General features: G+C 43.5%; 1 protein-coding gene across 13 annotated transcripts in view; it reads right to left on the reverse strand.

Moving 5' to 3' along the window:
- Positions 1–27,086, reverse strand: part of SH3GL3 (SH3 domain containing GRB2 like 3, endophilin A3) — a 288,846-nt gene that overhangs the window by 148,152 nt on the left and 113,608 nt on the right. For 5 of the 13 annotated variants that reach the window (XM_049706874.1, XM_004278312.3, XM_033402956.2 and 2 more), the window contains exon 1: positions 2,182–3,562. The exons of the other annotated variants lie outside the window; for them this stretch is intronic. In XM_049706874.1, the coding sequence (XP_049562831.1) occupies positions 2,182–2,226 (45 nt within the window). In that variant the 5' untranslated portion in view covers positions 2,227–3,562. Of the gene's footprint in view, positions 1–2,181; positions 3,563–27,086 lie in introns of those variants that run through there. 13 annotated transcript variants of the gene reach the window in all.

Raw genomic sequence — 27,086 nt, forward strand, 5'->3', positions numbered from 1 at the left:
CAAGATTTCTGAGAAAGACCCCCAGAACAGATAAAAATGTATCTATTGGGCACTCTGACCACAAAATGAAGCCCAGAGAAAATCTGTGATGTCTTTCTTTTCAGATAAAGTCACAAAGGATTTCAGTTCACACACAAAAAAGGCTAAATTAGACCCTCTGCTCATTTCTTTTTTAATGGGCTGATTATGGGTAGTTAAACTAAATGACCTCATCACTAGCACATTATTTCACCAATGCCAATAACTTGCTGGGATTTCAACCATTCACTCTGGTTAGTGGTCAGAAACCAATTTCAATCATCCAAGAGCTGTGTCTTGCTCATCTCTGAGATTTGCTCCCATGAAGTCCATATCCAATAAAAGAATATTTTTCAGAAGAGGTTAGTTCCTTGCCAGTGCTAAGTAAGCCAGCAAGTACGCTGACACTGCCCTGACCACAGCTGCACTCGCCTCCAGGCTGCCCACCCCTCAGTACTGAGCTCACAGCAGCACTTGCTGACTGTTCCCACCTTTAAATGCGCCCACCTCTCTAGGTTTCCATGACACTCCTCTCTCCTGGGTTGTACTAGTTCTCTCTCTCCTTCCTGTGCTCCTCCACCCCAAAAGTTTCACTTATTTAATAAATATTTATTGAGTGGTTACTGTTTATCAAGTCCTGGCCTAAACATTGCCCCTAAATGTTGGTGCTCCCTTCAGTCTATGTGCAGCTCACTGTGCATTTTCTCACTTTTATTTGCACTTACATTTTTAAATCTCCATTTAGGCTGGAAATCCCCCCAAACTCTGTAGTTCCAGTCTTGGCCTCACCCACTGGCTCCCAGGCCAATGACATCTGAATGTCTCACAAACCTCTCAAAGTGCTCAAACCCCACAGTGAATCCACCATCGCCCTGGTCACCTAATTGGTCCCTCATCCAGGACTCCTTATCACCCCAATAGTACTGTCCACCCCAATAGCACTGTCCACCCAGTGCCCCCAGCTGGAAACTGAGCACCACCCAGTTTCTTCATGGAAGGGATGCAAGTGAGGGAACAGCACTGAGACTGACAGAAGAGAATCCTCCAATTCCAGCTGCATTTCAGGGACCAATTTGTGGAAGAAGCAGGATGAGACCTCATCTGAAATGTGAATTCTGAATGAAATCTGTAGAACAGATCCAGCAGTGCAGGTGTGGGATAGATTTTACAATGTCAGCTCTGCCATAGCTAGAAGAAACTGAAATCTTAGAATACAAATTTGCTTGTCAACAGACACACACACACACACACACACACACACACACACCCCAACTCCATGCCGCCCTGCGGGTTTTCCTGTTTCCTCCGCTTAGAACTCCTAACCTTTCCACCCACACCCCCTACCACAATTCCTCCGCATACTTAATTCACAAATGACGCGACTCTTCCTCCAGGAAGCTCTCCCTGATGCCCCTACTGTATTATCTGGCATCCCCTGTGCGTGGAGGTGTGTCTAACACTATTTGTTTACGTGTCTGTCTCAGTGTCTCCCCACCAGACTGGCGGCTCTTTGCGAGCAGGAGCCTGGCGCCCAACCCCGGGCCGACACCAGGAAGACGGTGGGGAGAGGAAGGACTGCTGTGTAGCGTCCCAGCCCGGGAGCCGGACGCAGTCGGGCGGGGTCCATTTCGAGGCACGCGCTGGGAGCGCTGCGGGACGCGCTGCGGGGCCCAGCCGAGCGCCAAGTACACAGCATCCCGGGATCCGCCGACGCCCGCGCGGCCGCCCCCAAGCGGCAGGACGTGCCCCGGGGGCTCCCAACCAAACGGGAGGGAGGCCCGGCCGGCACCGCACTCTCTGTGGTCCACCTCCCGGCGCGGGTTCAGTAGAGGCACCAAGCGGAGCCTCCAGGCCTCGGGACGCCCACTCTCTCTCCTGTGCCCGAGACCCCGCGGCCCGCCACCTCTGTGCTCTCCTCCGCAGAACCTCTCAGAATTACAGTGGCTCGGGGTGGAGCTGAGGGCCGGGGGCTGGGAAGGAGGAGGCGCCAAGGAGCGGAGGAGAGAGCAGGCGGCCCCTCACTCCACCTCCGCGCCCGCCTAGGCGGGAAAAAATGGAGCCCTAAGAGAGGCCCCTAAGGGCGCCAGAGCCCCAAAGGCCCCGGAGCCTCGAAGGGCCCGCAGCTCCCTAGTCCCCCTCCCTCTCGCCTCTGTGCCTCCCTACCTGGCTGGCTTTGTGGAACTGCTTCTTCAGCCCCGCCACCGACATCTCGACGGCGCCCGGCCGGGGCTGGATGGTCTCTGGGCTCTGCCGGGCCACGCGGCCGCGACACGCTGGGGAAGCGGGCGCCGGGGCCGGTCCCCGCGCGGCTGGGCTCCCCGGGCCAGCCTCCCACGGCCACGGCCACAGCCACAGCCGCTGTCACACTCGCACACACGCGCACACGCTGATGGCAACACTGCGTTCCAAAGCCCCTGCGCAGCCCATTGGCCAAGCCGCGGCGGTATGCAAATGAGGCCGCTGGGGCCGCCCACGCTTCATTGTTGCGTGGAGACCCGGGAAGACTGGAGCTGCTGGGAAAATGGGCCTGGGAGGCTGGGCGTGGGGATGTCCTGGGGTCCGGAGAGCAGAGCCACACAGGGCTGCTTGCTGGGCGTTGGACGGGATGCATCTGGCATTACGATTGCCCTGGATGGGGAGAGAGAGATCACCTTTCTATGCTTCTGGGACTTGGTGCGAAATCTGCTTTTGCTCATAGGCAATATCGCCTCCCTCAGACGCATTTTCGGTAGGTTTCTGGTTTTTAAAAGCGACGCTCCGAAATACGCCTAAGTGGGGAGAAATGGAACGGGACAGAGGACCTGCAGTAGGAGGAATTAGTCTGTGGGCGGCTGGTCTGTCTCTTCTTAACCCCACTCGGTACTCTGGGTACAATCTGGTCCTCTAGGAGCCCAAGAGTTATTGGGTAATTTGTTGAATACCGCGCTTGCCTCCATAGAGCGCTGAGCCCACTGTCAACTGTATTAAGAGCAGCTATCTCCAAGGAGCCTTAAACAGCTCGCTTTGTATCCAGGGGAATTCACCGGAGGACGAACCCAGCTCCCTCGGTAACTCCTACCAGTTGTGTCAGTTACAGAGTGCCTTTTTCAGAGAGACCGGAGCGCCCATGTGCGCGGAGGTCCAGCCAGGGGTCTGGAGCATCCCACTGATCTTCATGTCAGAGCTGTGCCCAACAGGTCAGCATCTAAGCGGAATCTGGCCTCCAAAAGTCCTTAGGGCTCCCAAAAGACCTAGAACCCACTCTTAGCAACGCTTAACACTGAAAGATACAACCCTCTTCCTCCTCCAGTCTTCACCTAAAAGAAAGAAGCTCCTCTCTCTGGACCCTCAACAGATCCCATCTGGGATGACCAAGAGCCCCGGTTTACACCTGTTCCCTGGCGTCCACTCCTGGCATCCTGAATTTCTCCAGGATAAAAGTCACATGGGCTCTCCTTTGCCATTAGCTCCCAACTCCCTTATCCCTGACTTCATCCTAGTGAGGATTGGGCTGGTAACTACATCTCCCTGTACCTGTTTCCTCACTTTCCTTTTAGAGGGTGCGAACAGGAGCATTCTTCCTCTGATATGGGAGAAAACAAGGAACTTAGTGAAGAAGATAAAGGCGGCCATCCAGAGGATTAATTAGTATGACTTGCATGAGTGCTGTGGGCTTGACTGGCCTACATACAGCTGACATCAGCCACAGATAGGTAACTAGAAAGTATGAGGGTGGTAACAGCTAGGTCCAAATAGCATAGCAAGATGACCTGTCCACACAACAGGCTGAACCCCACTCAACGGCAGGCTCTGCCCCAGGGGAACTGCTACTAAGGCAGGGGCGGCTGGGGGCCGGGCCGTCTGGAAGGGGCTCACCTGCCTTCTTTCTCTGTGTCCAAGAGTAGTCTAAGTAGAACAGATTTGAAGGGACTTCTCCCTAAACGAGTCTGACTCTGTGCCCTTTGGGAAAGGGGGTGATTTATTTAAAACTTTTTGGCCTTTTTTCCTTGGTTGATAGCACATTCCAATTCAGTTAATTCTGGTAATTTATCTCTTCATTTCATCAAGTATAGAATTATAAGTGTATTCTCATCATTTTTTTAATGTCAGAATCGTTCATGTACGTTTTTCCTTCATAAAAGTATTTCTGATTTTTCTTAATTTTTTCTGTGATAAGACTCAGAGGTTTGCCAGTTTTGTTGGTCGTTTAAAACAGTTCTTGGGACCTTCCTGGAGGTTTAGTGGTTAAGACTCTGCACTTCCACTGCAGGGGGCACAGGTTCCATCCCTGGTCAGGGAACTAAGATCCCGCATGCCACACAGTGCAGCCAAAATAAATAAATAAATAATAAAATTCTTTTTTCAATTCTTGAGTTTATTCATCATTGCTATAGTTTTTTTTCTCTCATTAATTTCTATCTTTATTATACATTCCTTCCTTCTGTTTTGTTCAGGAGATTGAAGTTATTCACAACAGAAACTGATCCTAAGCTGGAAAAGAATGTATTGGAGAAGGATTATCAGGCAACCCAGAGGTTCAGGGGATGTAGGGAACCAGGTGGGGGCGGGGGATGAGCAGGAACTAGGAATCTGAGTGGTCAGATCTCCAGCATGTCCAGGGGCGCTTGTTGGGATGTGCTGGTTCCACCACATGTTCAGGCTGTGGCTACCAGAATGAAGGCTAAGCTGTTTCTGCTTCTTTCAGGCACTCACTCCAGATTCAAAGTTCCAGGGGGCAGCATCTGATGAGCTAAGACTAGATGTTATGCCCCGGCTCTAGAGTCTAAGACCCACACCATGGTGTATTTCCCCAATATAGGAAGAAGCTTCAGATGCCAGGTAGCCAAAAAAGGTATCTACAAACAACAGCAACACGAATGCCCACGAATGTTTATCTGGGAACTCCTTAATCCTTTCAGTTGAATGTGTTTTATTTATTTTTATACTTTCTTGCTTTATAATCAACACATGTAAAACTATGAATTTTCCTCCTGAGTACGGCTTTGGTTTCACACTTTGTTTTCATTATGTAGTATAGTTCTTCTGATTGTGTTTTAAATAAATTTTTAATTGCAATTATAAAGAGGAAATAACTCTTTGATCCAAATGTTATTCAAGACAATTTTTTAAATCTTTTCTAGGTGGTTTGATTTCTATTATTCATGATATATGAAATTTGAGACTTGTGGTACTACTGTCAAATAACATGTCTTGAAGGGTTTTTTTAACATAGTCTATTATGTTTCATTTTATAAATGTACCACAGAGGTTTGAAATAATGTGTATTCTCAGTTTCTAGGATACAGTTTTTCAGTTCATGGGTAACAGGAGCATGTGTTCTACCAAAGCTCCTAGCTCAGAGGGAGATTTCAAAGACGTGCTAGCTGGAGCCACATTGGCCAGTTCAAGGCTTGCCTTTTACATCACCATCACCCCTCCAGGACCCAAGGGCCCATAGCTCCTCGATCTGTTTAGGGAAGGAGTATACAAATGTCTTGGGCTATCTGACAGAGTTGTCTACATGGTATGAAACCAATGGGAGAGTCCTGAAGCACAAACAAGCATCACCCTAAACTGAAGGATCTTTGGGCACTTGGTGGTCTTCAAGGTAAATGAAAAGAGGGATGCTGTGGTTGTCTCTGGCACTCTGGACAGATGACCCATGTTCTGGCAGAGGCTTGGGTGTTCTCCTATGTTCCTTTCCTTGTAGTCCTTGGCTCTCCCATCCACTTTCCCTTCCCTGGTCCACAGAGTACTATGCTAATGTGCATTCACATCTGTCTGTCTTGTGGTCGGGCCAGCTTTTGAATCTAGTATTTGCAGCTCTTGTGTCTGGTCCTGGCATGAGTGTCACATTTCTCAGTGTGGGCAGGAGCAGAAGAGCCTTGGGCAGGGGACTGAGGGGGAGAGAAGCCTACTGATTAATGTCTCCGAATATTATCCCATCATGTATCTCATAAATCAAGTCTTCTGAGCTTATCGTTCAAATGCTCTGTGTCCTGATTTCTTCTACTTCGCTTACCAGAGACTGAGAGAAGTCATCTACAGTCTCTTGTTACGATTATAATTATGTCTGTTGTGCCTTCATTTGGGAGTTTGCCTTTAAATATTTTAGGGCTGTCATACTTTGCCTGTGTTTGTGACTGCCATATCTTCCTTGTGGATTGGAATTTTATCCATATAAAATAACATATCTGTCCTACAGATATGTTATTTTACTGTTTTACTTTGTCACATGTAATTTTTTTGTATCCCTACATTTTGTTTGTATGTGCTTCATATGACATAATTGGTCCTTTTCCTCCTGTCTCTTCTTTTTTCCAGCTTTATTGAGATTAATTAACATACGTGTCATATTACATAAGTTTAAGGTGTACTGTGTGATTTGATACACATATATATTGCAAAATGATCACACAGTAAGGTTAGTTAACACCTCCATCACCTCATTTGTCTTTCTTTTTTCTTTTTTTTTTTTTTTTTTGTGACATGAGAACATTTAAGATCTACTCTCTCAGAAACTTTAAGTATACATCCTTTACTTTTGACCTTTCATTTCGTTTGGCATGTACTCTTATAAAGAGAATAAAATTTAATTTTGTTTGTGGGCCAAAATATGTTTTAAATGTATTTTCCTAGAGAGATTTAAAGCATTCATATTTATTATGAAAAGGATATATTTGGTCCTAGTTTTGTCATTTTATGGCATGTTATCTGGGTTTTTTTTCCCCCTTCAAATAGCTCCTTCTATCACTAGTATCTATTTGCTTCAAAGGTTTTCTTTGCTTTTTCTTCCCCTCTACTTTTGTGAGTTATGTACCCAATTTTTACCCACTAGCAGTTATCATTGTTCTATAAAATATTTGAACTTATATTGTCTATCAACATCAATAATTAAACGTTGTAGGGAAGCCATAGCATGATAAGAATGAGCAGCGGCCAGGGCGCATGGACTAGGGCCACCTCGTCACCTCCTTCAACTTAAACCAGATCGTGCTCTAGCCCCAGCCAGCTGAAAAGCCTCCAGCAAAGACCAGAGTGGGTCCAGTTTCCTTTGTCTGATACAGAAAAAGAACCAGTTTGAGACTAGGATGCAGGGTGTTGGTTTTAAGCCAGGGAGGCAAAGATGGAGAGAAAACAAACAGAACTTTTGAGAGAAAAGAAGAGCGAAATTATTTTAAATTCAAAATAAAAGTTTTCACAAGTATATATTTTCCATGATACAATAACACCTAGAATTTGAAACTATCAAAAAGTCAAAAGGAGGAAATTTTACCTTTGGAATCACCATTGAAACAACTGCTCTTAATATTTTTTTTTTACAGCCTTTTTCCCATGCAAAATTTAAACACAGCAGGGTCATGCCTATGCGTACTACTTTATTTTCTTTATTCTCTTAATTACATGAGCATTTTCTATACTGTCTAGTCTTCACACACATTATTTTCATGACAACTTAATAACCAATTATGTAGACATGTCAAATTATATTTGATCATTTTCTATTACTACTCACTTAAAGGATTTTTCCCAAAATTTTTTCATCACTTAAATAACGCTACATTAAACATCTTTTTCCATATTAGGATTTCTTTCTGTATTTAAGAATAGTTCCTTAGAATGGATTCCCAGATGTGAAATTAGTGCATCAAAGACTTGAACAGTTCTAAGTGCAAATTGCCATTTATGTAGCATAGTTATAATTGCTCCCACCCTCCATGGTCATTAGAGGAAAATCTTATAAAAAGGGAGGGGGTGTCAAAGAGACATGCACCTACATCTTCCATTTGCCTTGAATTCCATGACTTTAAGCCTGTGGCCTGATATAAGCTCCAGATTGCAGTTCTTGGCAGTCTTTGGAGAGCTGAGTTCAAATACTGACGTCTTAAATAATCCTAAAATGTTAGTTTAACCATGGCCTCTCAATTTCCAGCTTTACTTTTTTTTTTTCTTGAAAAAAACCTCTCACCCAGACTCGTTTCTGGGGAGGCACTCTGGGTTACTCATGCGTGAAAGGGTGGAGCTCTGGCCCATTATGTGGCATTGGTGCATTATGCCAAGTATTTAGATAGACCAGACCTAGAAGCATTCCTTTCCTCAATTTAAAATCTCCACATACCTGGTTGCGCAGAAAGTTGCGAGCATGGCTATTATTTTGCGTTCCTCGTAACTTCACAGGCCTTTTATTTTGCACATCTGGGAAAGATGTGTGCCCATCGATGAGGTAACAGAGCAGACATGATGAATCCCAGATGCTGAACATGGCAATTTGCCTTGAACTTGCAAGATCACAACTGGGAACAAATGTATAGATTTTCTTCACTTATTGTTTTACATGAAGCTGATGGAAAATCAATTGATGGGTTCCAGAAAAGGCCAGAGAAATCTTTCCATTTTAAAATGTAGAGGAAAAACACTGAAGTATTTTTGTGTGTTTAAAAATGAGGATTGGGCAAAGGGCTACAATAAGCACACAGTGAAAGTAAATATAATTAACTGGTGAATTAATGTCTTTCACAGTTATACACAATGCATGACTCCATTGTTCTGTACTCTAAAAATGTTCAGTTAGAATTCTGGGTCATGGTGTAATGCTAATTAGAATTTGTTAATTGCATAGGTGCAGTTTTCATTTTCACATTTTACCCCAGAAGATTTACTTTTAAACAAATGCCAGGGATGAGGAATTAGTGAGTGGTGACCTCATGGCTTTTGTAAACTACTGCTGCCACCTTGTGGTGCTTCTGAGAAGTGGCAGAGGTAAACCTTTAGGAACCATAAGTTTATCAGACAGTGGTCAGTTGCATGTCATTTACTTATAATTTCAAAGTTTTTTAAGAGCACACTAGCACCTCTAGTCTTGTCACAGAAGCTCATCTGAATGGTGTTGAGTGCAAAATGTTGCTGCAGTTTGGATACCCTGAGATCCTGGATCGCTTCTGGGACTTTGGCTAATCAAGGGTTCTCTTGCAGTTCTTACTGTGTAAGAATCTCAAGAAGAGCTGTTCTGTCACTAAAACTTTAACCAGAGAGGTAGGAGGAGAATAAATAGAGAATGATGGTCATGGTACTAAAGGAGGAATTTCAAGAAAGAGGAAGTGGCCAATAGAGCCAGTGGTTACTAAGCCGCCCCCTGCATCCCAATTCTATCATTATCTATCCCCTTTTCCTCAATTTACTTTTTCCTCTTTACTCTAGATATTTTAATAATACCTAATTTTTAATTTTGTATCATCCAGCTCCACTCCCAGAATGAATAAAAAAGCTCTATGGCCGCACTGTTCAATAGAACTTTCCATGATGATGGAAATGTTCTCTCTCTGTGTTGTCCAATACTGAGAACCACTGGCCAACTGCGGCTATCAATCACTTAAACGGTGGCAACTGTGGCTCCCAATTTCTACTTTATTTGGTTTTAATTAATTAAAACTTAAATAGCCACATGTGGCTAGTGGCTACTGTGTTGCGCAGAGCAGCTCTAGAAGGGTAAGAGACTATTCTACTCTATTTACTGCTGTGCTCCCAATACCAGAAGATGACATGGAGGCCTAGAGCCACTCCAGAAACATATTCATTTAGTGAATAAATGACTATGAAGACGCAAAGTAGTGTATTAGATTTAGCAAGAAGTTGTGTGTTTGGGGGGCGGGGGTGATTAGGGAGGAGCTGTGGTCAAAGTAGATGGAGTTGAAAAGCCAAGGAAATGTGAGAGGTTGCTGTTCGTGTTGCGTATTCAAGGTGATATGAGCAACGGTCCTGCCCTCACATCAAGGTGATGTGAGCAACTGACTCCCATGGAATGGCGAGAGTCAGCTCTGCAGCCAGAGGCTGGACTAAAGGCCAGGAATCCTGCCAGGATGGTCAGCAGAGGGAGGGACCACAAGAAACAGGGTTGTCCCATAGGCACATCTGGGCGGGCATCCACAGCAGTGCTGCCATGGAGGACAGGGAATTCCCACCCGCTGTGGCCTTGTCCTTGAACCTGCAAGTTCCCCAGCTCGTTAAGTGGACCATGAGGTTGATAACAATGACCTGACAGGTATGGTAGGACTCAGGGAAGTTTTGTCAAATGCATGAGACAGTCTCATTAGTATCATTATTACACATGGCTTATTCCTCTTCTGGTCACTGCTCAGAGTTGCATAGAAGTCTGTGGGCCCTCACTGGCAGGAGATTCTGGCCCTGGACCCCAGGAGTCCAATCTTGCACGTATCCTCTACCCGTCTCTACTCCAGGCACCTACTGGGACTAATGCTCTAACTGTGTCCCCATTCCCCTTGGGAAAAATGTCAAATTCCTTTTATAACATGTGCCAAATGAAGCACTGAAGGACATTAAGACATGGATTCTCAGGACCTAGAGGTAATAATTATGGAATTGTAGATCACTGAATCATTCTAAGAAAACCCAAAAAGACACAGACATTCAATTTTAAGAAAACAGTGCTTGCTGGGCTACTAAAAAGTGTGTTTTTCTCCACCCATTTTCCTATAAGCCCCCATTTTTCAGGGGATAAATCAATCCCCAGTTGAATTCATATCCTCTTTCCACTGCCCTTGTGAGAAGAAACTGGGGTTCCCTTTAAGTGTAGGATTTGATGCATTTACAGATGTAGCAGAAATGCCCTTAGCATCTGGTATTTCAAGAATCTCCCACTTGTTCTGTATGTGCCTCTTGTAATCATACAAGAAAAGTTTACACAGTGTCTGTGTTGATTTGTATTAATATTTTTAAAGTTGGTTCATTGCTGTTATGATTACTGTCTATAGGGGGCAGCGAGGGACCTCAAAGTGAAACAGCAGAACTTTACGCATGGTCAAATGTGAGATTCCATAGCTCTCCAGAGCAGTGCTTCTCAATCTTTAATGTCTACATGAATCCCCTGGGTATCTAGTTAGAATGCAGGCTCTGATCCCCTGGGTCTGCAGTAGGCCCCAAGGCCTAAGATTTTGCATATCTAACAAGCTCCCAGGTGATGCCAGTGCCACTGGTCCAGGGACCACATTTTGAGTAGCAAGGCTGTAGATGACAGTCTTATAGAGACCCCAGAGGCAGCTTTTCTTATTTAACACACGCTCATTATATGAATAGTGGGCATGCACCATAAACAGCTCCTTGTGTTTAAGCGAACTGGATGGATGGAAAACAACTGAGTTACAGGTATGTCTTTCCCTTGGCCATGGGGGCAACATTTTCTCTCCTGTGGCTCAGCAACTCTGCTGGTAAACTTCAGAGGCTGGTATTATTTGTCATCACCTTGGCCCCAGTGGGTGTTGGATTCTGAAACTGATTTTGTCCAAACAGTAGAATGTGACCTCACCCCTGAAGCATGGAACCAGTGGCCTGCAACCACCTTCTGTGACCCGGGCCATATCAGGCCCATGGATGTGCAAAGGGAAGAAAGTCACAGTGTATATGGTACATGCCCCTGTGCACTCTCACGGCAAGCCTGTGAGATATGTACAGTCTCTCATTCAAAGCTCAGAGAGACAACGCGTCCCCAGCAAGAGGTGATTGATCCATCTCTCAAACTCAGGCCTTGGAAGTCCACCCACTGGCCTGGAGAGAATCACTTTAATGTGTATAAATACTCCTTGCCCTAAAGTCCACTTCAGTAAAGTTCATTCAGTTAACACACACGTACTGAGCACTTGCTATGCACCTGGCCTTGTGCTGGGGGCTGGACCAGCAGAGATGAATCCATTTGTCCTGTAGGAGCAGACGTTTGAAACTTGTGAGTAGGTTTCCAAGGAGAGTCTCATGCAGCCTTAGGAGAAGCTGGAGTCGAGTGAGCTGACCGGTGTCTGTCCCTACCACTGGCCCCTCAAGGTGCTTTTCCCTGACCAGGGCAGTCATATGGTATATTACATAGAGGCTGGATTCTTTTGTGCCCTAACATGACCCTTATTTCTATAGTAAGCTGTGACTTTATTCTCCTCCCAACCAGACTCTGAACTGGAAAACACAGCTTAGTAAGCATGTATTGTATTGGTTAGCACCATTCCATTCTCGTGACTTTTCCTTCCTCCTGACCCTTATGCACCCCTCTGCCCACCCAGGCCAGGGAACAACAGAGCTGATGCAGCCGAAGTGACGGAGGACCATCACAGGTACTGACACACACGCTGCCCCCCATCCTCTTCGTGGGCTGGAAGCTTACCTCAAGCAAGCTGCTGGAAGATGAAGCTTTGTCTGGCCCATCTCTGTACGGGCGTGCGCGCGCGCGCGCGCGCGCGCGCACACACACACACACACACACACACACACACACACACACACTCTGACTAGTACAGAACCTAATGAGCTCTGTCACCCCACAAAATTTGAGAAGTAAATGAGTGACTTAAGATCTCGCCCGTGGGTTGGCAGATCATGAATGGATTGACGTTTAAGTTCATTAGTTTTAGGCAAAACTGACCAAAGCTGTTAGAAGTGAGGATCCTGGTAACCTGTGGGAGGGGCAGTCAGGGCTGGAAGGGGTCCCAGGGAGGCTTCTGGGGGCTACTTATGTTCCATTTCTCAGACTGGGTGCAGGGTACATGAGAGGGTTCACTTTGCTGAAATACATTAAGCTGTACTCGTAAAGTATGAGCACTCCTCTAGATGCACACACAAAAAAAAACACACGAAGTTCATAACTTTGAAAGATTTTCACTACATAGAACAGCCATTTTAAAAACAGGAATTAAATCATAATGCTTAAATCAATGACAATGAACAAATGCCCTGAAGTTTCTCCTTTGCAGATCCATTGCTTCTTAAAAACAAAACAAATCACCAATTACCTAATCTTGGCCACCCCCGTGCAATACATTTAAGGCTAGAAACTTCAAAAACAGCCCATCTCTTCTCTGTTTTCCATTCTGCTTTTGCTCTCCCCCCACTGATGCTTGTTGAACGACCTCACCTGATTTTTATATAGAAAATTGAGTCCATCTGGTGTTAGCTCCCTCCAGCCCCCTCCTGCCCACTTGAATGTGATCCTGGGAACCCACGTTTTCCTCCCCTGCTTCCCTCTGATGGTGAGGGAAAGGAGCCCCACCTCCTGTTCACCTCTCTGCAGCTCACTCCCCAGGAGTCTGGCCCTGACACACACCTCCAGGAGGGGGGCATCCCCTCCTCACAGGCAGCAAATGCTGGATGTTCCAGACTTGGCCCCAGCCCATTTGCAAGGTCTTCAGTTTCAGGAAAAGAGCCCGAGCTGCCTCCCCACCCCCCGAGGACATTGGTAGAATCATCCCCTGAGATCTGAGTTTACCTTTTATACAATCTTGACCCTTTGACTTTTGTCTTATATTTCCTGACTTCCAGACATATGCGGGGCCTAATTTTAAGTGGCTTTGGAAGTTTAGATGTTCAGGCTTTTGCAAATAATTTAATTTCAGGCCTGAAATGCTCACGTTTCTCTGAAAACCTAGAACCTTTTAAACTCTTTAAACTGGGTGCTTCAGCTGTACAGTCTGAGAGTTGGAGGCCCAGGCCTGGTCTTTCTGTCCTCCATAAAACCCAGCTAAAGTGTCTAGCAGGGAAGTACCAGGTGCCACCCAATCTGGGTTTAACCTGCTGGAGGGCTCTGGAGAAGCCCAATTTGCCTAAAAGCTAAAATATCCATTCCCTTAATGATACATTTCCCCCAAATTCATAGTTGTATGATCTATTTTAGTTCACATATGATAAAGTAGTCTCTAGCCCCTACAGCATCCATGCATTCCCATGGGCACCCAACCTGGGGAGTGGAGTGTAAGCTTGCTTCCTCAACTGGACATCTTCTTCAGGACACAACCTGCACAACTGCCCGTGGCACCCCTGTCCACTCTTTTGGAGATATTTTAGGTAAATTTTGATATCTTTCTGCTTCCTCTACTTTTGATCATATCAGTAACTATTTTTTAGCCACTCCTTCTAAGGATACTTCAACTTTATTTTCATGTTTATAGTACATATTTAACAAATGCCCAGAATTTATACCCAAGGTATCAGATTTATCTCTTTGAAGTGTCTTAGTTCCACTTTACTCTTTAAAAATGTGTTTTACAGAACTTGGTACACCATAGGGAATTATTAATCAAATTATGTAACATATAGAAGGTTTATGCCAAATTAGTGAGGCCTGCCCAGATGGTTAGAATGAAGAGGCAAGAGATATAACATCAGTGTACTCAGCTCCACTGCACTTTGTTTTTAAAGCTATATAAATAAATAAAAGGATTAGGCATCACAAAATACTAATTAATATTAATAGTACAACATATTTAAAATATATTTGTGGTTTTTCTCTCCTCCACTCTTTTCCTAGAGCCCATGCCTTGCAAGGTCAAGATAATTGAAAAGCATGCTCATAACATAACCCGAGTCTGGGAAGAAGGTAGACACTCTTTTTTTTTTTTTAACATCTTTATTGGAGTATAATTGCTTTACAATGTTGTGTTAGTTTCTGCTGTATAACAACATGAATCAGCTATATGTATACGTATATCCCCATATCCTCTCTCTCTTGCGTCTCCCTCCCACCCTCCCATCCCACCCCTCTAGGTGGTCACAAAGCACCGAGCTGATCTCCCTGTGCTATGCAGCTGCTTCCCACTAGCTATCTATTTTACATTTGGTAGTGTATATATGTCCATGCCACTCTCTCACTTCGTCCTAGCTTACCCTTCCGCCTCCCCATGTCCTCAAGTTCATTCTCTACGTCTGTGTCTTTACTCCTGTCCTGCCCCTAGGTTCTTCAGAACCTTTTTTTTTTTTTAGATTCCCTATATATATGTGTTAGCATACGGTATTTGTTTTTCTCCTTCAAGGCAGACACTCTTCAGGATAATAAAATACAGGAGATATGCCAGCAGCACAAGATATCTGATATATTTTAGATAATCCACCTGGAGACCAGATGACCATAATGGCCTTTCTCCATCCAACCAGCAGGATGTGAGACTCCCTCCACCCTGTCTGCAGCAATGGGCAAAAGAGAGAAATCCACTCCAAAGGACTAATCCACAGACTGACAATGCACACCCAAGGTCACGGCCAAAAGCAGCCATTTTAGGGAGAATATGAGGAATAAAAGGACTGGGGATGGCAAGGAAGAGTTCCAAGGGAAACTGTTTCCGCTCATGCGCTGAGTAGTTATTACAGACTGAGGTCAAGCATGGAAGATATACTGAGAACAAATAAACATGATTGTCCATAAAGGTCCCTTAAAACTCTATGGCCTACTGCTCCTAAATGGTACATGGGCATGAACTGGGTAGACGAATCCCTACCACCCCTTTTTACTCCAAACAGATTGATTCTATCACTAGAACATAAGTTAAGAATTGACTGAAGGAGGTTTTCAGCTAAACAAAGCAGACATAACACATGTTTATCTCCACCTCTTCCCAAAATCACACAGAAGGACACTAAAAGAATTAGAAAGAGAACAAGAGAAGAGATGACAGACTAGAGATGTCAACCAAATTTGGGGAAATTGAAAACAGTTGAATAAATGGTGCTGCCTTAGCTGAGCTCTGAGAACAAAAATCTGACTGCCTGCAGAGGAGATGAAACTGGTGAAAAACTGATTCCCAGTACAGAAGCCTGGAAAGTTTCAGAAATCAAGGCACAGGCACCTTCAAAGAGAAAGAATAGGGGGGGTTTGGCAGTGCAGGGCGGAAAGCAGAACTGGTTTAAACCTCTAAAAAGAAGGAGCTGGGCCCCCAGATTCCAAGCCCAGGCCACAAAGCCACGGGAATGACCTTGCCTCTCTTTGCAGAAAACAGGAGACTCATCCTCCAGAGAGGCTGGACCAGAGAAACACTGGGAATGGAGAAGTAAAAGTGGGTGAGGCCCTCCCTCCCCCACCCCACCCCCACTCAGTTCTGAGAATGCTGGCTCCAGGAGGGCTGTCTCTAAGGGAAAACCATGGAACTGATAGATTAGTTGGTGTGTTTGACTGCACAGGAAGACTGTTAGAGTTCTTTTAGAATGTTTGGGGCTGAATCAATGATAAATAAGTGCTATAAAACTAAGTGAACAAAAAATAAGGCAATCATTTAAAATGATATAATAAGGGAAATAAAATCATAATACAGGGACTTTCCTGGTGGTCCAGTGGGTAAGACTCTGCGCTCCCAATGCAGGGGGCCTGGGTTCAATCCCTGGTTGGGGAACTAGATCCCACATGCATGCTGCAACTAAGAGTTTGCATGCTGCAACTAAGAAGGCTGCATGCTGCATCTAAGAAGCCTTCATGCCGCAGCTACAGAAGCCCACAGGCCGCAACGAAGATCCCGCGTGCCACAACTAAGACCCGGCACAGCCAAAATAAATAAATAAATATTTTTTAAAAATCATAGTAGTGGTATTATGATACCAGTCCATGGTATAGCTGTGAACAATATTTGCATAATTATAATAATGACAATACAAAAGATTAATTTGACATAAAACTATATAAATTGGGAAGACGGGGAGGGGCATGTATGGTGGTTTAGGAAACATAATAGTATTTTAACAGTAGGAAGTCAATAGATGACTTCTAAAATTTAAAAAATCACAACTAGTAATATAAGCATGTTGTATAGAAATAACAAAGTTTAAAAAGAGAGAAAGAGAAGAAAAGGCTGAAAGATTTAAAAGCATGTATTCTGAGTGGTGGAGATGGGGAGCAAAAATTGAGGTACAGGAAGCCTGGGGTAAAGGACTGCTTCCTTTCCTGTAAGGCAGGGACTATCATTTGACTTCTAAAATTATGTACACGTACTGCTTTAGTAAGAATTAAATTACATTTCTAAAAGGAATTTGTTGGACATTCTTTAGAATTAGGTGTGTATGTGCTCTGGGTTGAGAGGGAATTAGACCACCCCTTTGCTCCCCTAATCACCAGCAGATGTGTGGATTTCTTCAGAGTCTGAGAGAGGGATGATAAGAGACCACAACATGGACAGCAGCCTAGCAGCTGACCAGTGAGGCTGATTTGCTTTATGGGCTGCTTCATTCTTCCCTCCAACCTAAAGGCCATAGATGTCTGGGATTACGGAACTGTGGTGCAGTGCCTCCTATGCCCATTTGAATTCCATAAAACTTAGTCAAGAGGTTCCTGCTTTGGCAGCTGAACAATGGTTTCCAGGGGTATAAGTATCCCCAGCACAAATGGTAATGTTGCTTGGAGGGGAAAAGTGATTTACATAGAAGCAACAATGATATCTGTGCTAGAGCTATTGGAAAGGCACCCAATTTGGAATGGATGTGTCAAATGAGGACTGGGATCACACCTTATTTTGCAACATAGAAGACACTTCCTATTCAGGCCTCCCAGAGGAGATGCTAGGGGAGGTGGCCTAGAAACTAGTGTGTACACCTTCGTTGTGTGGTGCAATTAGAGGGACAGCGAATTCATGGAAAAAATGGAGCTGGTCTTCCACATGTGCTGGTGCAGTGACGAGGCAGGCTTCTGGGGCACTTAATTAGTGTGTGCATGGTATAGTTTTTCATCCTTTAGTTTTAACCCATGTATGTCTTTATTTTAAAGCAGGTTTCTTTTTTTTTTTTTTTTTTTTTTTTTTGCGGTACGCGGACCTCTCACTGTTGTGGCCTCTCCCACTGCGGAGCACAGGCTCCAAACGCGCAGGCTCAGCGGCCATGGCTCACGGGCCCAGCCGCTCTGCGGCATGTGGGATCTTCCCGGACCGGGGCACGAACATGTGTCCCCTGTATCGGCAGGCGGATTCTCAACCACTGCGCCACCAGGGAAGCCCTAAAGCAGGTTTCTTGTAGATAGCATATAGTTGTTGTTTTTTTTAATTCAAGCTGACAATCTCTGACTTTTAATTGGAATGTTTAAACCATTACATTTAATGTAATCATTAATATGGTTGGGTTTATATCTACCATCTTGCTATTTGTTTTCTATTTCTCCCATCTGTTCTTTGTTCCCCTTTTCCATTTTTCCTATATTCTTTTGTGTTAATTAGGTACTTTGGGGGATTCCATTTTGTTTCCACTATTGGCTTTAACTATAGCCCTTTGTTGTATTTTTTTTAGTAGTTGCTTTTGGGTTATAACATTCACCTCTAACATGATAGTCTACCTACAAATAAAATTATACTATTTTACTTATTATACATATTATACATGAAGCTTAAAAGAGTACACTTCTATTTCCCCCTCCTATCCTTTGTGTTATTTTTATCATACTTTTAAATTCTACGTATGTTATAAATACCGCAATACATTATTATTGTATTTACTTTAAAAGGTCAATCATCTTTAAAACAAAATTTCAAATTAAAAAATGTATTTTATATTTACTCACATATTTAACATTTCTAGGGCTCTTCTTTCTTTTGTATAGATCTCAGTATCAATTTGGTGTCATTTTCCTTCTGCCTAAATAACTTCCTTTTTTTGCTCAGATCTACTGGCAGAGAATATCTCAGCTTTTCTGTGTGGAAAAGTTCTTATTCCACTTTCATTTGAAAGATATTTTCAAAGATATTTTTGAAAGATATTTTCACTAGGTATAAAATTCTAGGTTTACAGTTTTCTTTCAGTGCTTTAAAGATGCCATTCCATTGTCTTCTGGCTTGCATCTCTTCTGACCAGTAGTCTACAATATTTCTCTTTGTTCATTTGTATGCACCGTTCCTTTAATTTCTAACTGTCTTGTGAAGTTTTTTTCTCTGTATCTCTTATTTTCAGCAATTTAATTTTGATGTTCCTTACTGTGGTTTTCTCTGTTTGTTCTACTTGGGGTTTGCTAAGAGTATTAGTCAGCTTGGACTTCTATAACAAAATACTATAGACTGGATGGCTTCAACAACAGACATTTATTTCTCACAGTTCTAGAGACTGGGAAGTCCAAGATCAAGATGCTGGCAGATTCGGTTCCTGGGGAGAGCCTTCTTCCTGGTTGCAAGAGGCTGCCATTCTCACATGGCAGAGAGGGAGAGAGCTCTGATCTCTCTTCCTCTTTGTATAATGGCACTAATCTCATCATGGGGGACTCCCACCTTCATAACCTAATCTAAACTGAATTACCTCCAAAGGCCCCACCTCCAAATGCCATCATGTTGGGGGTTAAGGCTTCAGCATGTGAATCTGAGCGGGGTACACAAACATTCAGTCAATAACAATGAGCTTCCTGGATGTGTGAGTTTATATATTTAAATAAATTTGGAAAACTTTTGGCTATTTTTTCTTGAAAAATTTTTATTGCCTTCCCCTTTTCTGGAACTCCAATCACACATTCCTCAGGCTTTTTCTCAATCCAGCTCTACCTAATCAGCCTTCTAACTAGAGTGATTTATTTTTTTTCTTAGAATCATTTAGTGAGTTTCTACACTATTATTTGTCAATATAATGGTGAATTTTTTATTTTTATTTCTTTTTTAAAATATTTTAATGATTTTTTCAGCTTTATTGAGACATAACTGACAAATAAAATTGTAAGAGTACTTAAAGCGTACTATGTGATGATTTGATATACATATTGTGAAAGGATCCTCCCCATTGAGTTAATTAACACATCTATCCATCACCTCACACATTTACCTTTTTTTTTTTTTTGATGAGAACATTTAGGTTCTATTTTCTTAGCAAATTTCATTTATACAATACAGTGTTCTAACCTATAGTCATCATGACATATATACATTAAATCCTCAAACCTTATTCATCTTATAACTGAAAGTTTATGTCCTTTTACCAACCTCTCTCTATTCCTCCCAACGCTTGCAACCACTTTTCTGCTCTGTTTCCATGAGTTAAACTTTTTTCCCAGAGTCCACATACAAGTAATGCCATGCAGTATTTATCTTTCTCTGTCTGACTAATTTCACTCAGCATAATGCCCTCCAAGTTTGTCCATGTTGTCACAAATGACAGGATTTCCTTCCTTTTTAAGGATAAATGATAGTTACATGTGTACACACAAACACACACACACATAATATTAATTCTTCCAATCCATGAGCACAGAGTATCTTCCCAATTATTTGTCTTTTGAATTCTTTCATCAATGTCTCACAATTCTCAGTGTAGAGAATTAATATTGTTTAAGTGTCCATACAACCCAAAGTGCCCAAAATGTTCCACAGATTCAATGCAATCCCTATCAAAATCCCAATGACATTTTTCACAAAACTAGAAAAAACAATCCTGAAATGTGTAAGGACCCACAAAAGACCCCAAATAGCCAAAGCAATCTTTAGAAAGAAAAACAAAACTGGGAGCATCACACCTCCTAATTTCAAACTATATTACAAAGCTACAGTAATCAAAACCATACGGTATTGGCAAACAAAAAAGACACATAATCAATGGAACAGAATAGAGAGCCAGAAATAAACCCACACCTATATGGTCAATTAATTTATGACAAAAGAGCCAAGAATATAGAATGGGGAAAGGATAGTCTCTTCAATAAATTGTTCTGGGAAAACTGGATATCCACATGCAAAAAAATGAAGATCTCTATCTTATACCATACATAAAAATCAACTCAAATGGATTTAAGACTTGAACATAAGACCTAAAACAATAATAAAACAATAAAACTCCTAGAAGAAAACAGGCGGTAAGCTCCTTGACATCAATCTAGACAATGATTTTTTTTTTTTTTTTGGACTTAACACCTAAAGCAAAGGCAACAAAATCAAAAATAAACAAGTGGGACTACAGACTAAAAAGCTTCTGCAGAGCAAAGGAAACCACCAACAACCTATAGAAGACAACCTATAGAATGGGAGAAGATATTTGCAAAGCACATATCCAATAAGAGATTAATATCCAAAATATACAAGGAACTAAAACAATTCAATAGTAAAAACAAAAACAAATAACCCAATCAAAAAAATGGGCAGAGGAACTGAGTAGACACTTTTCCAAAGAAGACATTCAAACAGCCAACAGACACATGAAATGCAAATCAAAACCACAATGAAATATCACCTCACACCTGTTAGGGTGTCTATTATCAAAAGACAAGAGAAAACAAACGCTGGTGAGGATGTGGAGAATATGGAACACTTGTACACAGTTGGTGGAAACATAAAGTGGTGCAGCCACTATGGAAAACAGTATAGAAGTTCCTCAAGGAATTAAAGATAGAACTACCATATGATCCAGCAATCCCACTTCTCAGTAGACGCCAAAGGAAATTAAATCATTATCTTGAAGAGATATCTGAACTCTCACAACAGCCAAGATATGGAAACAACCCAAGTATCCATCAACAGATGAATAGATTTAAAAATGTGTGGTATATACAGTTGGCTCTCCATATCTGCAGGTTCTGCATCTGCCATACAGAGGGTCAACTGTACTATGACATTTTATATAAGGGACTTGAGCATCTGGATTTTGATATCTGCAGGGAGTCCCATGGATACTGAGGGACAACTGTACACTCAATGGAAATTATTCATCCGTGAGAAAGAAGGAAATCCTGCCATTTGTAACAGCATGGATGGACCTTGAGGGCATTATGCTAAGTGAAATAAGTCAGACAGAGGAAGACAAATGCTGTATGATGTCACTTATATTTAGAATCTAAAAAACGCTGAACTCACAGAAACAGAGTAGAAAAGTGGTTACTAGGGTCTGGGGGTAGAGGAAATGAGAGAGATATTGGTCAATAAGTACAAACTTCCAGTTAAAATGACTAAGTTCTGGGGAATCTAATGTACAACATGGTGATTATAGTTAATAATACTGTATTATACACTAAAGTTGCTAAGAGAGTAGATCTTAAATGTCCTCGCCACAAAAAAAGTAATGGTAATTATGTGATGTGATGAAAAGTTAGTTAACACTATGACAGTAATCATTTTGCAATATATATTGAATATATGTATCAAATCAACATTTTGTACACCTTAAACTTACACAAGGTTATATGTCAGTTATATCTCAATAAATCTTGAAAAAAATAAAATAAGAAGAAAAGGAAATAGATCACAGAAAGAGAAAGCTGAAAAGAAGGCTCAGGACCAGATTGAGGGTTCTGTAATCCCTCAACTTTAGTGAATTGTTCATGCTAATACAATTGCACCTAATGTAACCTAATCTGGGTGAACCCCACAGTACAGATTCTTTAGTACGTACTGCTTAGATAGGAGATTTGATCCATGGGGAAAAGCCAGTGAAGTAGAAATTGGAATTAGGCTCTTAACTGAGGAAATGAAAGTCTAGATGATCATTGAAATACCACTGGAGAAAGCTCTTCTGATTAAAACTACAGTGCTGGGCCAGCCACTCACATGGTTGGTTGTGTGGACTATTCCCTCGGACTTAGATCACACAGGGCTGTGAGCAGATGACTATGGGGGAGGGGCACTGACCCATGTGCCTCTGAGGACCCAAGACTGTGATGTCCCAAATGAAGAGTGAATGGAGCAGGGGTGCTGGTTGAATGCTCCTGTCTCACACTTATAACAGTTGCTAGTAGTCTGAGACAAATGATGTAGACACCCAAATTTTAGGATGGAATGGAAAATGTGGCACCTAGAAACGATTATAGTTGTTCTCAGAGATGGCACTGTTCTTTCCCCCACACCGTGTCGATTTCCTCTTGCCTCAGGAATTCCTGAAGCCCTACTTTTCCCATTTCAAGTGTTTTCTGCCATCTCCCTAAGAGTGATTTGGGCAGCGAAGACACATGGCCAATTGCCTTTCTATTAGGGATGCTCAATGTGCAGACATGAACATGCTGAAAATACCCAAATTCATGAAACCAAATTAGTGTGATCCCTGAGGAACACACGTGATCACTTGCACGTTTGGGGAGATCATCCATTTCCTCCTGCGAGTTTCTCTGCCTCCCTGCTCAGCCCCCAGTAGTTTCTCAGGGTAACTTAGAGGACCGTGTTTGGCCTGCACAATCTAGAAGAATTTTGTTGACCATGGTTTGGGCAGCAATGTCCCGGCACGAGTTCAAGTTCTCCAAAAGGGTAACTTTCACAAAGTTTTATTAGCTAAACCCTTGCCCAATATGAAGTTTGCTCCCAATCCCCATACTTTTTCTAAATCCCTTAACAGTGAACCAGATCCCATGAGCTGAACAACAAGCTAGGAGTGTTTAATTCACTTTGTTTTCTCCCTCAACATTCCATGGCTGGTGTACCATCAGACTCCCTGCAACATTTTGTTCTACCTACAATGTACAACCTGATAGGGTCTGGAAAATTCAGATGGGGTGAGGAGGATTCAGACAAATCAGATTAGCTGGGCGGGGAAGAGTCACTCTGTGAGCAACAACCATTGGCTTCCAGAGAATACCAGACCTCTCTAGAGAAAGGCAAAGGTCAGGTTCATATATTTCCTATCTTTCATATTGTAGTGCCTGGTACAATTCGCTCCAGTAGGGAGTATTCTCCTTTTAAGGCCCCTCAAGATACCCTGTACCAGGTGGATGCTGGTGTCTTAGTTTCATCTTCATGGTTCACATATCCATGGAAAGCTGGTTAGATAAGAGAGAAGACCCATTTTTCCAAACTTCAAGTATGTCATTCCTGCAGTAGATCCAAGATCTGAGGGACAGAGATTAGATTAGCATTCCAGGCAGAAATAAGAGCATAAGCAAAGGCCCTGTGGCAGGAGAGGGCACAGACCGGAAAGAAAATCAGGGTGCTGGACCGCCAAGGCAGAGGAAGTATGGGGTGGAAGAGGCTGGGGCAGTAGTTAGAATCAGACTACACAGGGCCTTGTAGGTCCTGTTGAAGATCTGGGTCTGAATCCTAAAAATAATGAGAAATTATTGAAATTTTAATAAAGCAGGAAGCAGATGAGTGGCCTGATCACATTGGCTGCATCTGTGGAGGAGCTCTGGCGTGGAGAACAGATTGGAGGGGCACTGGTGTGGAAGCAGCATTTCAGACATGAGGCGCTGGCCGGTTGAACCACGGTGGTTCGGGGAAGCAGAAAGGAGTGAACAGATTCCAGCGACATCCTCGGGCAAAAGGGACAAGACTTGGTGACGGACCAAATGCGGGGAAGGAGGTGTCAGCAATGACCTTCCTGCCTTGGAAGCGCCAAGAGCTCAGCTCAGCTTTCCTCCTTCTCTGCTGCCTCTTCTGGAACAGGCAGACCCCCCAGGGAAAAGCAGCGTCAAATGCTAAGTTGATCTTTTAGGTTTTCCTTTGCCTCCCGGATCTTAGCACTGTCCTTTTTCACTGCTTATTTTGGGTCTCTGAGGCCTCAGAAAGACTTTATATTTTGTCCTGTTTTTCTAGCTGTTCTCTGAGGGAGGTTTGGCCCGTCACTAGCTGAAATGGAAGGAACAGTCTCCAGTCGACCTCAGAGACTCTGATCTCTGCCCCGCCCCATCCTGATCCCTCACAGGGTCACTGAGCTCTTGCAGTTGGGAGACCCAAGTTCTGGCCCAGACTCTACCACTGACTTTCCCTGTGACCTTGGACATGCCCCTTCCCACTCTGGGCCCCACTTTTCTCATGTGGTATCTACCTCACATGCTTGTGGTGTGAGGTAGAATGTAAGTATATCAGGATGTTTGTTCAAGGTGATGTGACTTGTGGTCACATCACTGACCCACCTGAGAGCCATGTCCTGTAGTTTCTGCCACCAACTATGACCTTGGGCACCCAGGCAGATCAGCAGTCACTCTACACAGTCTGATGTCCCTGGGGTCCCTCCCAACTTCACAGCAGCTAGCCTAGTTTTGCAGGGCCTGAAGCTTATGTAATTTGGTAGACCCTCTTAAAAAAGAATACCATAGAACAAACACAAAATCAGTTATAAGTGAATATATTTTTTAGAGTGGAAAAAGAAATGTTAATGAATTCAAATTTAAGAGCTAATAAACACCTATATTAGTCAGGGTCCAGGCTGGAGGCGGAATCCACAAAGTAACTGGAATGTAAGAAATGTCTAATACAAAGAATTATTCATTGGTTAAAAAAAAAAAGATTTATTGGTAACAGTGGATTAACTTAAAGGGTAAACAGAACTCTAGAGGATATAGGACTAGTAGATAAACAGAGCAACCATAAACTATAGGACTGAAAGTACCCAAGGAAGGAACAAATTTGGAAGAGCTCCCCACCCTCCCATCCCCCAGGGCTGAGATTCAGACCTTGATGGAGAGGGTATGGCTGTGGCCCAGTGGACGTGCAGAAGTTCGCTGAGGTGTCTCAGGCCAGGTCTGACAAGCAGTAAGCCACCTGCTAGGCTGTGGGCTAGACTTACTCAGGAGCTCCCTTCTGGGGTGCAAGCGGAACTTGCTGAAAAGCTTCTGTAGGGGAAACGCACTGGAAAGTTGCCCATCAGGCGAGATTTGTTGGCAATCCTCCAGCTGGGTGCCTGGGAGATGTGCCAGGAGCTGGCTGTGGTGCTGGCAGTAACTGCTGGAACCACCCGTTGCGGTGGCCCTGAAACTTGCATGGGGATAAGCACCATGGGGTGTGGCCAAAAGCCCCAGAAGCCAGAAGAGAAGCAGGAAAATCCAGAAGAAAGAAGAGAAGCGTCTTTGTCCTCCAGCGTCCCTTCAGCACCCTCCTCCGGCAAAGCTTGATATGATGCCAGCAGGCAGTGGGGAAATGGTTACATGGCTCACCCCAGTATCACAAAGCGGAGCAAAGAAGGGTGGGTAGGAACTGAGAAGCCATAAAGTGATGGCTGGCACAATCCAGGAAAATGACCTATTTCATCACCATCATCATCACCCATTAATTGCTCGACATAACCTTATTATACATTTTTCTTACCCTTTCTGGCTTCATACTTTTGACTTTGAATGCTTGCTCATATGACACTTATTTTGTGACACTGTTTTCTACAGCAAGACTAGAAAAGTAATCCAGTATTTCTTCTAGCATGCTTGATGGAAATCTATTTTTTTAGTATTGATAGTTCAGAAAGAGTAGCCTCCACCTTCAAAGGCTTTTGTTAATGTCCCTTCTGTAACTGCACTGCTGGTCTCTTCAATAGCTTGGAGTGAGGGCCTAGGGTGCTACTGGCTGTTGAGTGGGGGACACGGGGGTGGCTTCCCAGCAGGGAAGGAGGAAGGGACAGGGCACATGTAGAGGACGGACACCCAGCTCGAGCAGCGCAGCCGAGCAGAGGTGTGCTGGGGTGGCTGCTTTCTCCACTTTCTGGAGGGGAACCTGCTGAGCCTGGGAAGGGACCCCCAACAAGCTAGAGTCTTTGAGGCTTAAGCTTCACTAATTTGACCATCAGTCCGCTTCTGACACTACAGAATAGCACAACTGACTTCCTACCTGTCCTCGGAGGACTTTGGGTGGTTTCTGAAATTCTGCTTTAACCTCAAATGTTGTGGACATTATTCAAAGGCCATTACTCTTATGGAAGAGTTTTAGAAACCAGGCAGCCTCTTGGGATAAATGTCCAGACCCCTCCCAAGGGGTTATTTTAGAAGCAGCAGCGGTCACGGCAACTCTAGCCAGTTATTTTTTTAAGGACAGTTATCATGAGTACTAAGGCATAGCAAGTAGAGTTATTTTTATCTTCTTTTATCAACTAAATCACTTCTTTCAAACATGAACTAACTTTTGAAACAGGGATGGCTGTGGTCAGAATCAATATTTCCCCCAAGACAAGCCTACTTCAGAGAACAGTGCATCTCCTCCAGTTTTACTGAGATCTAACAATCCCAGACAGGACGCACGCAGGAGGACGACTAATGATTTTCCAGTTCCGGTCCCGCCCCTCCCTCTCCAACACCCCTCTGTCCAACCTATATTCTGGGCCACTCTTTCTTGGATGGAAAACTAGAAAGATTTGACATGTTGTTAACCATATTCTTGTTCATGGTTTTTACCCCAGATTTCTATACATTCCTGAGTAGAAAAAAATACAGGCACTGGAAAGTTTAAGGCTAATTTTTCCCAAAGGTTATTCTTAGTGTGGGCTAGAGGATAGGGAAGTGGATGAGGGGAGAGCATTTATCCCATGAGGAGGGAAATTGAGGCCCCAGAGAGGCTTACTTCCTTCAGCCATGTCTGCCCTCCATCTGGTATTCTTAGATGCCAGCTACACCGATCTCCCTAACCTTCTCTGCCACCTTATTTATATTCATCTCTATCACAAGAGAAAACTCAACTATCACTCAATATCCAGAAGCAATAATTTTTTTT

This window comes from Orcinus orca, chromosome 2 (assembly GCF_937001465.1).
Source record: "Orcinus orca chromosome 2, mOrcOrc1.1, whole genome shotgun sequence".
Classification (NCBI taxonomy): Eukaryota; Metazoa; Chordata; class Mammalia; order Artiodactyla; family Delphinidae; genus Orcinus; species Orcinus orca.